This window comes from Euprymna scolopes, chromosome 33, assembly GCF_053919585.1.
Source record: "Euprymna scolopes isolate OS-2025 chromosome 33, ASM5391958v1, whole genome shotgun sequence".
NCBI classification, from domain to species: Eukaryota; Metazoa; Mollusca; class Cephalopoda; order Sepiida; family Sepiolidae; genus Euprymna; species Euprymna scolopes.
Window position 1 is genome coordinate 56,734,296 of NC_136514.1, and position 12,543 is coordinate 56,746,838.

Below are 12,543 nucleotides of genomic sequence, written 5' to 3' on the forward strand. Positions count from 1 at the left end.
CTCATCTTTATTAGTTGTTGTTTCACAACGTTTCGGCCAACTATTGCTCTGGCCTTTGTCAGGTGGTAACCGTGACGGGATAGGAACTCTGAATCTCTGAACTGCATTCTCAGCAATTACTGCCATTGTTGTCGTTTCAACATGTTTTTGGCCAAGTAAGCCTCTGGCCGGTTTTGGGTAGGATTGAACCGCTATCTTCAGACAATTCCCACCTGGAGCCGTAAAGATTCAATGTCTCTATCCATTGCGCCACAAGCCCCTGTATGATTGTCGCATGACCAATACAGCCATCTTTGCCATTAGATATCACCAACACATAAACAATATGGAATAATCATACGGAAGATACTACAAAATTTGCTGTAAAGAAAGTAGGCTCACTCTACTAGATTAGAAAACTTATAATACTAGTCAATATCCTGTATCTCTATAAAGCCACCATTTCTCCATGGAGTATTGTTGCCAGACCTAGCCTGGTGCATCAATCATAATTCCTCAAATTTCAGTGTCTTTAGAGTATTTTAAGGGTTTTAGGGGCACAATTTAGGTATATTATTCTTCTATTTGAAAATTCAAATATAACAGAATTTGATTTATAGTCATTAGATACCAATAAAACAAGGCTCCCTGAATTTCAATTTCTTCTTAAGACTCCCTAAGCTTAAGTCTTGAATTTTATACATTTTCTAGAATCAAAATCATAATGGATTTTGATCAAAATTGGAATTCAGATTCAAGATATAAGATTTAGTATGATTATATATTGATTTAATCTTTTGGGGAATATAAAAATGGTATCAAACTTCCATTTGGGAAATTAGTTTTACTCATTTTGAAATGAGTGTTCTTCTAGTTCAAATTAAAAAAAAAAAAAAAAAAAAATGAATAAAAAAATTTTAAGAGTCAAAAGAATGAAAAAATGCTGACCTATAAATTAAGCAGAAAAGAAACATGAAAGTAAATACCATAACTATGATATAGATGTCATATTTACCTGAATTAGCGTGTAGTCGAGGTGGGTGAGGTGTCTTACAGCCATGGCATGGAGACCAGTAGGTTTCACTGTATACAACGTCATATCAGGGAAGTCCAACACCTTAAAACCAATCCTATAAGATAAAAAGTTCAACAACAATATAAACTAATTGATTTTTAAACAGAAAAATTTGAATTCCACAAAACGTTTTTATTTTTTTTGTTTATTTTTTAAGAAAAGGAATTTTATTTTTTTAACAGTGTCAGATGAATATATATTTTTTTTTTTTCTAGCTGTGGATGAGGAATCTTACTGGATGCCAGACATTCACCTGCTATCTCATACATTCCAACCGAGAGATCTTTTTAAGATTCTATTTGTCCTTTTGAGTACAATTGTTTATATTTCTCGTACTTGGTTCATCGGGTATATTTGCCAGGTAGCTTTTGATATTCTTTTTTACAAGTCCAGTTGCTCCTCTAATTACTGGAACGAAGACCCTCCTAAGATTCCAGTTTCTTTTCATGTTGCACATAAGACATGGTATTTTATTATCTTTTCCTCTCTGCTCTTTTAAATCCAGCATTGTTGAGGGACACTGACGTCTACTAGGGTTGCTTCTTTTTCCTTATCCCATATCACTTAGTCAGGTTTAATAGCATCATTTTCTAAGTATGTTGTTGGACATCTCCATTTTTTAAATTAGTGCAGAAGGTGATATGTATGTACAATAGGTACAAGCATGTTTTTCTATGAACCATCATTTGTAATATTAATGCTAGTGTCCACCCACCATCAAAATGACGAAAACAATTATGCTTTGCCAGTGTTCATACTCACTATTTACCCAAATCTATTAATAAAATATACGAGGTGCCTTAAATAAGTGTCTAGACTTTTTTTTGTACAGACATTTAAAATTGTCATAGACTTTTGAAAATTTAGTATGTTATTGCTATACATCTTATGAGACAACTGACCAATTTTTATCATTTCATGTTCAAATGAACAGCTACAGCAGGAATTTGAATACACTCTACTAAAGCCTGATTCTAACAGCTGGTGAATTTAAAAAATGAAATCTGGATGTTAAGGACACTTTAGAAGAGCGATATGCAAAAAAATTCTGTTTTAAACATTGAAAAAAATGCCACAGAAACGTATGGAATGCTTCAAACTGCTTTTGGACCATTTTGCATATTTATCAATGACCTCCCTGATAATATTGTGTCAGAGATGAATATATTTGCTGATGATACAACACTCTATAACATGGCTGAGGGAAGAACGGATGTACACAAATCCAAGACATGGTGCAACTTTACTATATTGTGTCTTCGAAAACATGTATTTCAGAGAAAAACATTTTCCCAAAAATTACGAAAAAATATTTAAAAAATAATTATAAGTAAAAACAGAATTTTTTGAAGTTATAAATTTTCACTATAAATTAATCCTTCAAAAGATCTAAATCAAGGGGAGATAACTGCATTCTACCCATTAAGTTGTTTTGCACAGAATGACGCTATCTTTCAGGTCAGCCATCTTGCTTTTTCTCAATCTACTGCACATTTTTTTCCAAAAATCAACTTTAGCACCTCTTCTACTGGACCATTTTTCATAATTTTCGGAATTAATACAAATTTAGACACAACATGTAAGTATGTAATAATGTTTTTCTATGAAATGCCTTGGTTCCAAAATCCACAATTGGATTGGACAACACATTATAGTAAAGTTGCATCACATACATTTATATAGACGCGTAAATATACACTTGTTATATATACACAATTATACGAACACGTAGACAACATGGTACGTTAGATATGTAGTCATATAACATATAGATTTTTGGTTCTCGTTACATATAGACACCAGTATGTAACATTGCTTGACAGCATTACCTCATATTGATTTTGATGTTAGGTCATTTTCATTTGGCATTTTCCAACTGTTAACATAAACAGTCAGAAAATGCCAACAGTCAGCTTTAGCATGGGTTACAAACTGTACAAGTACCTTTTTTTTTCAGGAAATTAAAAGACATCAAAACAATTCAATAAGCAAAAGAAATATGAAAATAAAAAGATACTTGATAAATAGAAGTTTTTAATCAAAATTCTGAAGATACATTTTACATGCACACATGATAGGTCAGAGAATCAATATTATACTGGTGATAGGGAGGTGAGGATTGTTGATGGCTAAGGGGTCACAATATTTATCTTGATCCTGAGGTACTGGCAGCATACACTAGGCCAGTCATCTTCTGTTTCAAACCTGTGGCATTAGTCATGGGTATTCTTAAGTCTCTGGAATTTTTTTTTTTAGCTTCCCTTACATCTATAAGGCCACCATTCACCCATGTATGGAGTATTGCTGGTGCATCTGCTACTAGTCTCTCGCTCCTTGACAAGGTTCAAAAGAGAGTCGCAAACCTGATAGGCCCTGAACTGGCATCTAAGCTTCAGCCTCTGTCCCATCGACGAAATGTTGCATCCCTCTGCCTTTTCTACAAGTATTTTAGTGGTGAATGCTCTGACGAACTGCAATCACTTGTGCCCCCATGACGTGAGCACCCTCGACAAACCCGACAGGCTGCTAAATCCCACCCCCACACTGTAGAGATCCCTAGATGTAAAAGATCTTTCTACTCCAATAGTTTCTTCCCCAGAACCGCTAGACTTTGGAATTCCATTCCAGGTCCCTGCTTCCCCAACAGTACTGACGTGCAGAAGTTCAAGTGTAACGTGAACCGACATCTTGCTGCCCAAATCCCTACATAGTACCCCAGTAGTTGTTGCCCATGATAGTAGCCCCCTATACCAAAGTGGCAATTTGCCTCGTTTGGGGTGAAAATGTAATAAAATAAAAAATAAATAAAAAAAAAAGAATGTAAAAACTTACAGAGTTGTCTACCTTATATAGTAAGCACCACCTACCTGTTCACTCCTGGCTTCAGATCACTTCCACAGTAATCATCGTACACTAATGGTTCACCTTTCTTATCCACATAAAGTACAGCGTCTGAATGAAAAAATTGAAATAAGGCTTTTAAACTGTATTAACAAGTTTTGAGAAATGCAAATTTAAAATGTTGGTTAAAATTATTTGAAATGTTCCACGTGCATCCATAGCCAAAACATACCACGTACATCCGTAACCCAAACATCCCACATGCCTTCAGTCCAAACATCTCACATGCCTCAAAAATTTATCCCACCTCAACAAAAAACAGACTGTTTATCCTCATCTTGATTTATGTTTCACTCATTCTGGCCTCCTTTAGATGATTCATCGTAGTTGATAACTTTTCAAGAATACTAGACTACCCGTGACCCGTTGGGTCAGTATGTTATATTAGCTATGGAATTCATGTATGAGCGTGACACTTGTGACGTAAAGAAAATAGGGTTTTTTTTTACATAACAGAAACGTTTCTATGAAAGTATATTAAAATGAAAAATCACAGACGGATCACTCAAACATGAAAAAAAAAATCCTTCCTATTTGTGTAAAGTTACCTATTTTTCCGAATAATCGCTCAAAAATCGAAAATTAAACATGATTTTCCTACAAATCAAACGCTGACAAAAGTCATTTAGCAGCAAAAACGCACATGAACCTACCGATGAGAAATATAAGAATGAAAAACCTATATTGGAATCTTTCAACCAAGTTATAGAAACTTAAAATCTAAAAACAAAATAATTAATAAAACCTGAAGCAAAAAAATAAAACCTAAATAAATAAAATAAAATAAACTAATATTGAAACAGATTAGTAAATGTGTCAACAAATTCACCATTCTCACAAAACTATTTTGTATCTAGAAATGTAAACAAAAAATAAAAAAAGAAGGATGAAGGAAGGAAAAGGGATGGATAAAGAGTAGTAGTAGTAGTCTTGGCTTTACCATAATTGTTCTTATGTTTGTCAACGGGTTAAAGTTGTTTAGTTCTAAGAAAATAGCGACAGTATAGTTGTAATAAAGAATAGTTGCAAAACACTCCCACTGTTCCCATGTTAAATAATAATTTCGAAATAATAAAGTGCGCAGGTCAAAATCTGCAAAAGAAGCGATTTGTGTTTATTTGTTTACGTTGTTATGGGTTAATGTTTATGCGTGCATGGCAACCAGATGTCGTAAACCAGAAAGTGGGTTACATCACTCGTTACAAGGTTATTTGAGTTTTATGATTATATAGATTGCACTGATGACCATGATCATTATTGATTTAAAGTTTCACATACTGGCATGTGTTGGACAGCTTTCAGAAATCGACTTCCAAACATCAAAGTCTCCTGTTCTGCACACATCTTCACTGTTCAGATTTAATCTTTCTCTGAGGACAAAGCTAACATTACATATCTATCATATTATTATCATCATTTCTCTCCATGCAACACATATCCTCAACCCCCACTAGCCAGGCTTTACTTTCATACATATGTAACATTGTCCACGTTGCAGCTCATTTTGAGTGCGATTTTCACAACATTTCGGTCGATGTAACCTCCGACTTTCTTCTTGGGAACCAGTAATTATAAACAATAGATAATATATACAAGTAATAAGTAAAAACATTAATATATACAAGTAATAAGTATAGAGATAGATATACATTAATATATAGTAATAGTTATATTTACAACTAGAAATAAAAATAGGTTTAAGGCTCCTAAAATTCATACTAGAATTGTCTGCAAGGTACTTGGAAAAATCAATTGTAAAAAGTGATCTTCTCCTGAAGGTTGAAGGTTCAATCCTCAGTGTAGGCGACCGAAAAATACAATTGCGAATTACTTAGGACCTCTATCCAATCATGGCTGACAGAACAAGAGCACACTACCCCCATAAAGTAAATAAAGGGTTCTGCTCAAAATTCCGTCCAAATTCCGGAGTTTGACAGAAACATTCCTGAGTTTGACAAGATACACCTGAAGAAGGTGTATCTGAAGGTCGACCAAAATATTTTGAAAATCGCACTCAAGAGGAGAACGGTAGTCTGATGAATCTAAATAATACTAAGAAGACAAGTAATAACTCAAACTCACTTTTTCATAACATTTCCTCATTTTCTCGTGGTGTCCCGCACGTGTTTGTGCTCTTAAATGTCATTCATACCTTTCACATGATCTCTAACATTATTCCCATCTCTAACGTCATCTCCTTTTTAAAGTCTTTTTTTTCCCTTACTAGTGACACCATTTCGCATGCATTTGCATACACACATCCACGCTATGTTATACATTATCACACTGCGTAGTCATGTCTGATAAACCCTTGATCGCCAGCAAACTTCTTTTTTTTAATCCAATAATGTGGAAGATCAATTCATTTTCATCACCAGATATTAAGATCACCACTTCTATGTATGTGAACATGCATTTGTGTTCACTGCACAGGCCGTGACTGTTGACTCATTTTACTTGCCCAAGATCAATGATAGATTCTGACTTGAGTCACAGTGTCAATCGTGTAGTCTCAGTCAATGCTAACATAGAAGTGTTCCTCTCCCCAAATAAAACCACAACTCCAGTTTAAAACAAGTAATGATGTTCTTGAGAGACGCTACAATGGCACTTGTTTTCTTTTACTTAATAGCAGGTTTGCAAATCAAAACACAAGTCCAACTAAACACAGTCCATCAGTTTATGGTTCAAAGACCATCTATCTGCAGGATAGAAAGCCAACTGACCTCCCTTCACCCTCCCACTGAAATATATTGGTGCTAATAAAATATACAGTTCAATTGAATTTTTGTCCAATTGGTAATGGCTATATTAGTTGATTTTGTGTTGAATTTTCGATTTTATGAGCGATTCTCGATGTCTTACATGTTCACCAGTCATCATCTTGGTTCTAATGTGAGATTTTGGACACCATTTTTTTTAATTCAGCAAAAAACACTTTAAAATAAGTTAAAACCCCAAAAGACTTATTTCATTAGGTAGAAAAGTAATTCATCTTGATAACATTTATTTGTTGCATTTTTTTTTTTACCACTTTTTCGTTTTGTTGACTTCATTGGAAAATACCGAGTGTCTTATGAAAAGTTGAAATAGAATTATCTCTATATTAATTTTATCATTATAAGTATATTATGTATTTTATTATTATAAATGCATTATTAATTTTATTATAAGACAATTTGAAATGTGTGTGGTTGTTGCAATGTGATTTACACATTGAATTACTTTTATTATTATTTGTTGATTGTTTATCAATTATTGATTATTTACTATTTATTTATCAATTATTTATTGAAATCAAAAATGCAATAGTGTAAACTAAAACAATTTTTTAAGGAATTTCAAAGAATCTGTATATCTATAAAAGTGAAATTGTCTCTGTGTGTGTTTGTGTGTGTACATTTCCCTACCAAACTACTCTGTCGATTTTTAGTCTACAAACTCGAGATTTGACATAAGGGATATTGAGATTTGGGAATATCTTTTTAATCGGTTTTCAGACAGAAATTTGGCTGTCAAGGGGTCAAACTTCACCAATTTGACCTTTGAAAACTGTACCAAACTCCTGCGCCAATTTTGAGCCTAAACATTTGAAATTTTAGATGTAGGTTACTTGGACATGGATCAAACTTTTTAATTTGATTTGAGCCCAAAACAATAAATGTTAAGGGGTCAAAGTTTTTAAAAAATTGACCTCTCCGGTCTCTACCAAATTACTCAGCCAATTTTTGAAACATTTGAAATTTTACATAAAGTGCATTAAGACATAGGGCAAGATTTTTAATCAATTTTTGGTTGAAAATTTGGCTGCCAAGGGGTCAAAGTTCAAAAGATTTTACCTTTGTGATCTCTAGCAAACTATTCAGCCAATTTTGGGTTTAAACATTTGAAATTTTATATAAAGGGTATTCAGACATGCAGCAAGCTTTTTAATCAGTTTTTGTGTGAAAATTTAACTTCCAAGAAGTCAAAGTTGAAAGAGTTTACCTTTGCAGACTCTACCAAACTCCTCTGCCAATTTTGAGTCTAATCACTTGAAATTTTAGATGTAGGTTACCTGAACATGAGTCAAACATTTTAAGATATATATACATATGCACATAACGTTATGAACAGTACATAGGGCATGACCAAAGCCGGACTAAACTGCTAGTCTAAACTAAACTAGAAACTCATTTCTGGTTTTAAAATTCTTAGCAAATCCTCATTGAATCAAAAGATTGAAAGTTTTCAAAACTATTTACAGTCAATTATTTTATGAATAGAGATTAAAACAATAAGGAAACTGGTTATAGTTTTTGTAATAGAATATACTTACAAAAGCATCAACGCATTTGTTTAGAGTATCAAAGCAATAAAGAACTTGTGTTTGTAGCTGGATTTTTTTTTTTTTTAATTCATTTGCATACGAGGATAATAGCTGCTTTAAGAGAGACGAATTGAGGAAGACAGGTAGTTGAGTGTTTGACAGTTGGGAGAAAATGGCAGAGTTGAGATTTGTTGGTGTGAATTGCGATATTGGTAAGGAGTTTTGTCAGTTTTCCTTTCAGAATTACAGTTTTTGGTTTAATTAATAATTTAATGACTAAATCTATATAATTATAAAACTTTGTGGACCATCCAAGCATCCTTACTTGCTTGAATCTTTATCAAAAGCATGGTAATATACGAGGGATGTGCAATAAGTAATGCCCCTGACCCACTTCCCATAGCAGTATCTCTCTACATAGGAACCACCCAGAGTTATGCATTTCTCCCATTGTTTGATGCAGCTCTGGAGACCGTTTTTGTAGAACACCCCAGGTTGGTCCTCCAACCACGACATGACTTCAGAAATCAAAGCTGCATCATCTGGGAAACGCTTTCCTTTCAAAAATAACTTCATGGCTGGGAAGAGGTGAGTCAGAGGGTGCAAGGTCAGGAGAGTAGGGAGGATGGGGAATGATTTCATTACCACACACCCGTGCTTCTGATCTGGCGACATGCAAGTTGTGGACCGGAGCGTTGTCCTGCAGGAGGAGGGTACCTTTGCTGATCTTGCCCCACCTCTTGATTTTGATAGCTTCCCTTCATTTCCTCAAAAGTGAAGCATAATAGGCTCCTGTAATTGTGGTACCCTTTGCCAGGAAATTTGTCATCACTACTCCATCCTGGTCCCAGAAGACTGTGAGCGTGATCTTGCCAGTGGAGGGCTGCACCCTTGCCTTCTTTGGATTTCTTCTTCCACTGCATTGACTGGGCTTTAGTCTCTGGATCATAGTGATGGACCCAGGTTTCATCCTGTGTAATCAGTCTTTTGAAAAACTTTGACTAATCTTCTTGGCACATCTCCAAATTCATCCTCGAGCACTTGACACGTTCTCGCTTCTTGAATGGTGTGAGCAACCTGATAATCCATCTGGCAGACACCTTATGCATATGCAAATGGTCATGAATGATAGTTTCCACAGACCCTGTACTAATCTTGACATCTTGGGCTATTTGGCAAATAGTAATGTGCCGATATTCCAAAATGGCAGCCTTAACTTGAAGGACAGATGCCTCATCAATGGCAGAAGCCGGGGGGGGGGACAGGTCTGGGAGCTGTTTCCACAGACTTCCACCCATGTTTGAATTCACGATGCCAGCATTTTACAAGGTCATATGATGTAGCATTATCACCATAAGTTTCTTTCATTTCATCAAAAGTCTCCTGTGGTGTGCATCCTTTCAAATACAAAAACCAGATCACTGCTCGACATTCAACAGGCTCCATTTCACACCTGACTCAGTTCAAACACCTGTAAAACAGAAACCACAATTAGTTCAGAGCTGTAATTTGCCACATAATCCGTAGAGATATAAATCATTGCACATACAAAATTTCACTTAGATCAGACAACTGGAAGTGGGTCAGGGGCATTACTTATTGCATGCCCCTCGTATATATAACAACACAATTAAAGACGTAAGTTATACTTTACAAGAATTTATTGTTCGACAATATACTCAAAAAAGAAATATTAAGATTTCTTTAATCCACAAAGTTTCAAAGAGAAAAGATATTAGCAAATGAATATTATAGCAGAGCTATAAATTTGGTACTGGCAATATATATGACGAACGCTATTTCCTATTTTGGTTGTAATGAACTTTTTTTTATCTGAGTGAGATTACTATATAAATATTAATATTTATATTTGATTTTAAGTTTACAGAAGCTTTTGACTTATAAACTTAATTTTTACTTCTTGGTTTTATATATATACTAGCGGGGGGGAAGGGGGGGGGGTACCCGGCGTTGCCCAGGTGTTTCGAGGTGTGTGGTCTTAAATCAAAAAGAAACACGGGAGGGGGGGGTAAAAAAGGTTTAGTAATTAGGTAGGATTGAACCCGAAGCCCTGAGGCGAAGTTGGAAAATAAAACGTGAAAAAAACGTGATACATTAACCGTTCATCCAGCCAGAATGAGTTATTGAAAGACGTTTGAACTTATTTAAGTAAGAGAATTAACAGGTGCGCGCACTTAATGACGTCAAGTAGAAGTTGTAGAGTTAACGACGTAAGCGATAGCTAATCAGCAGTTACATTTTCTGCAGGACAGTTTTTAATGAGGTCAATAACCTGGTTTATTTGTTTTTACCTAACTTTGGGGAAAACCAGCTCCACGTTTATTAGGGGGAGTGTCTTGTCTCGAAATGAAAGCAACCATCTGATATGACGATAAGCCGACATTGACCAAACGTTAAATCGCTTTCTAGAGACCACTGGCCATCGGCCACTGATTCGAATCGAGTTTCGCTTTTTTTATACCGAAAAACAAAAGGAACACGTGCCGATCCGAAAATGTCGAATATTTAACGTTTCAAAGTCAGGCAAATTAAATAAAGAGGCGACCACCGTTGTTAAGTCGTAGATATTATCATTTAGACGTGATATAAAAAGTTTTGAAAACGAGTGACGGCCTCAAGAATCCGCCAGAAAAAAAGCCTTTTGAAGACATACACAAAAAGCGAACATACATACATACATACACACATTTTCGCTTTTATATTTATAGATTATCCTTTTATATATATTTTTATATACATCTCCGTATTCCATATCTGCTCTTTCCTCTATCGCCCTTCCTATTTTTTATTGTCTTTCTCTTTTTCTCTTCTTGTTTTTTTTTTTTTTAATGATCACCATAATTTTTTTATGATCACCATTATCAATTTGGGTTTTAGTTTCACTTTTAGCTGAAGGAACTCAAATCATTTTTTTTTTTTTTACTTTTGAAATCATCACTATATATTGGGTACAATATAATATGAAATAATCAATAGAGAATTGACTATAATAATAGTAATAAATATGAAACCTGTGTAAATTAACATATCATATTTAAGTATATTTTGAAACCAGGGAATGCCGGGCGCCCTTGCTAGTAATCATAATAATTTCATTTTTAAAAAATAAGATTATGTCCAAATTTAACTTAGTAACAGCCAACTTAGACATATTTAAATACTAGATGATGCAAAATCCAATTGCATAAAACCATTTACAATTAAGACAAGGAGAAAGAAGAGGAAGTAAAAACACTTGAAATAATTTATAAACTCTTATTTAAAGAAGGAAAAATAAATTGAAAGGGGAGCGAGAAAAAATAATAATAAAGTCTGAAGTTCACCTTTTAACCATATAAAAGACTATTTTTTGACTGCCAAAAAATGTTCCCTTTTGGCGAACCTTAAGGGTTCTAGTAACAGTTCAGGAGAGAGAAAGAATAGAATTAAAAGATAAGAAAAGATTAAGAAAGAGGCAAAACTTACTTTGAGGTAAGAATAGTTTTTTTTTAGAAGCAAGGATAATTTATACGGAATTTTTTTTTTAGAGAGAAGAATTGTCATTCCTGCTTGAGATAGCATAAAAATAAAAAAATGTCTTGGATTTTCTTCTTTTTTTATCAAATAAATCTGCATCTTCCTCAACTTTCTTTTACTCATATTTGTCGGCTTTTACTTGGAAAAAAATCTTCATATGATGTAGCTTCGACAGCTTACTAAAACGAAAACTTTTTTCTTATTAGAGAAGGCTCTTTCTTCTTGCTGCACCATTGAAGATTATACATTTTCCTTTTCACTTCGAATATTTCCTGAAGAACAAACAAATTATTGTTGTTTGCACCGTCACTTTTTTTTCCCTCATCTGAGGTTTAACATTTACACTTATTTCTTTTCCTCTAGAGAACACTTTTCACTTGATTTTTTAAGACTTTTCTGTCTGAACTCAGCCAGCATTTTTCTCATCATTTTCATCACCTAGACGAAAATTTAACTGACGAAATAGGAACTTCATCTAGAGCTTTCTGATGTCTCGCCACGATGGGTTACTACATCCAGGTCCGACATTTTCAAACAATGACCTTTCACTCCAAAGGCTAAGGCAGCAACTGCCTTTTTTCACTTCCATTTTCGCTTAAATTGACGAGTAAAAAAAAAAATCACTCAACCAATCGTCAACAAAGAAACAGTCATGTGCTATCAGTAGCAGTCTACAACTACTTGCATAGAGGGGGTGGGTTAAAGAAAGAAGAAAAGAAAGAGAGAAAGAAGGGTAGATGGA

At 34.4% G+C, this 12,543-nt stretch overlaps 1 protein-coding gene across 1 annotated transcript in view; it reads right to left on the reverse strand.

Annotated features, from left to right (window-relative positions):
• Positions 1-12,543, reverse strand: part of LOC145258227 (FAST kinase domain-containing protein 4-like) — a 49,240-nt gene that overhangs the window by 1,488 nt on the left and 35,209 nt on the right. Inside the window, exons 5-6 of the mRNA XM_080116178.1 lie at positions 3,922-4,006; positions 995-1,109 (exon numbers count right to left, since the gene is read on the reverse strand). Of these exons, the coding sequence (XP_079972304.1) occupies positions 995-1,109; positions 3,922-4,006 (200 nt within the window). The remainder of the gene's footprint in view (positions 1-994; positions 1,110-3,921; positions 4,007-12,543) is intronic.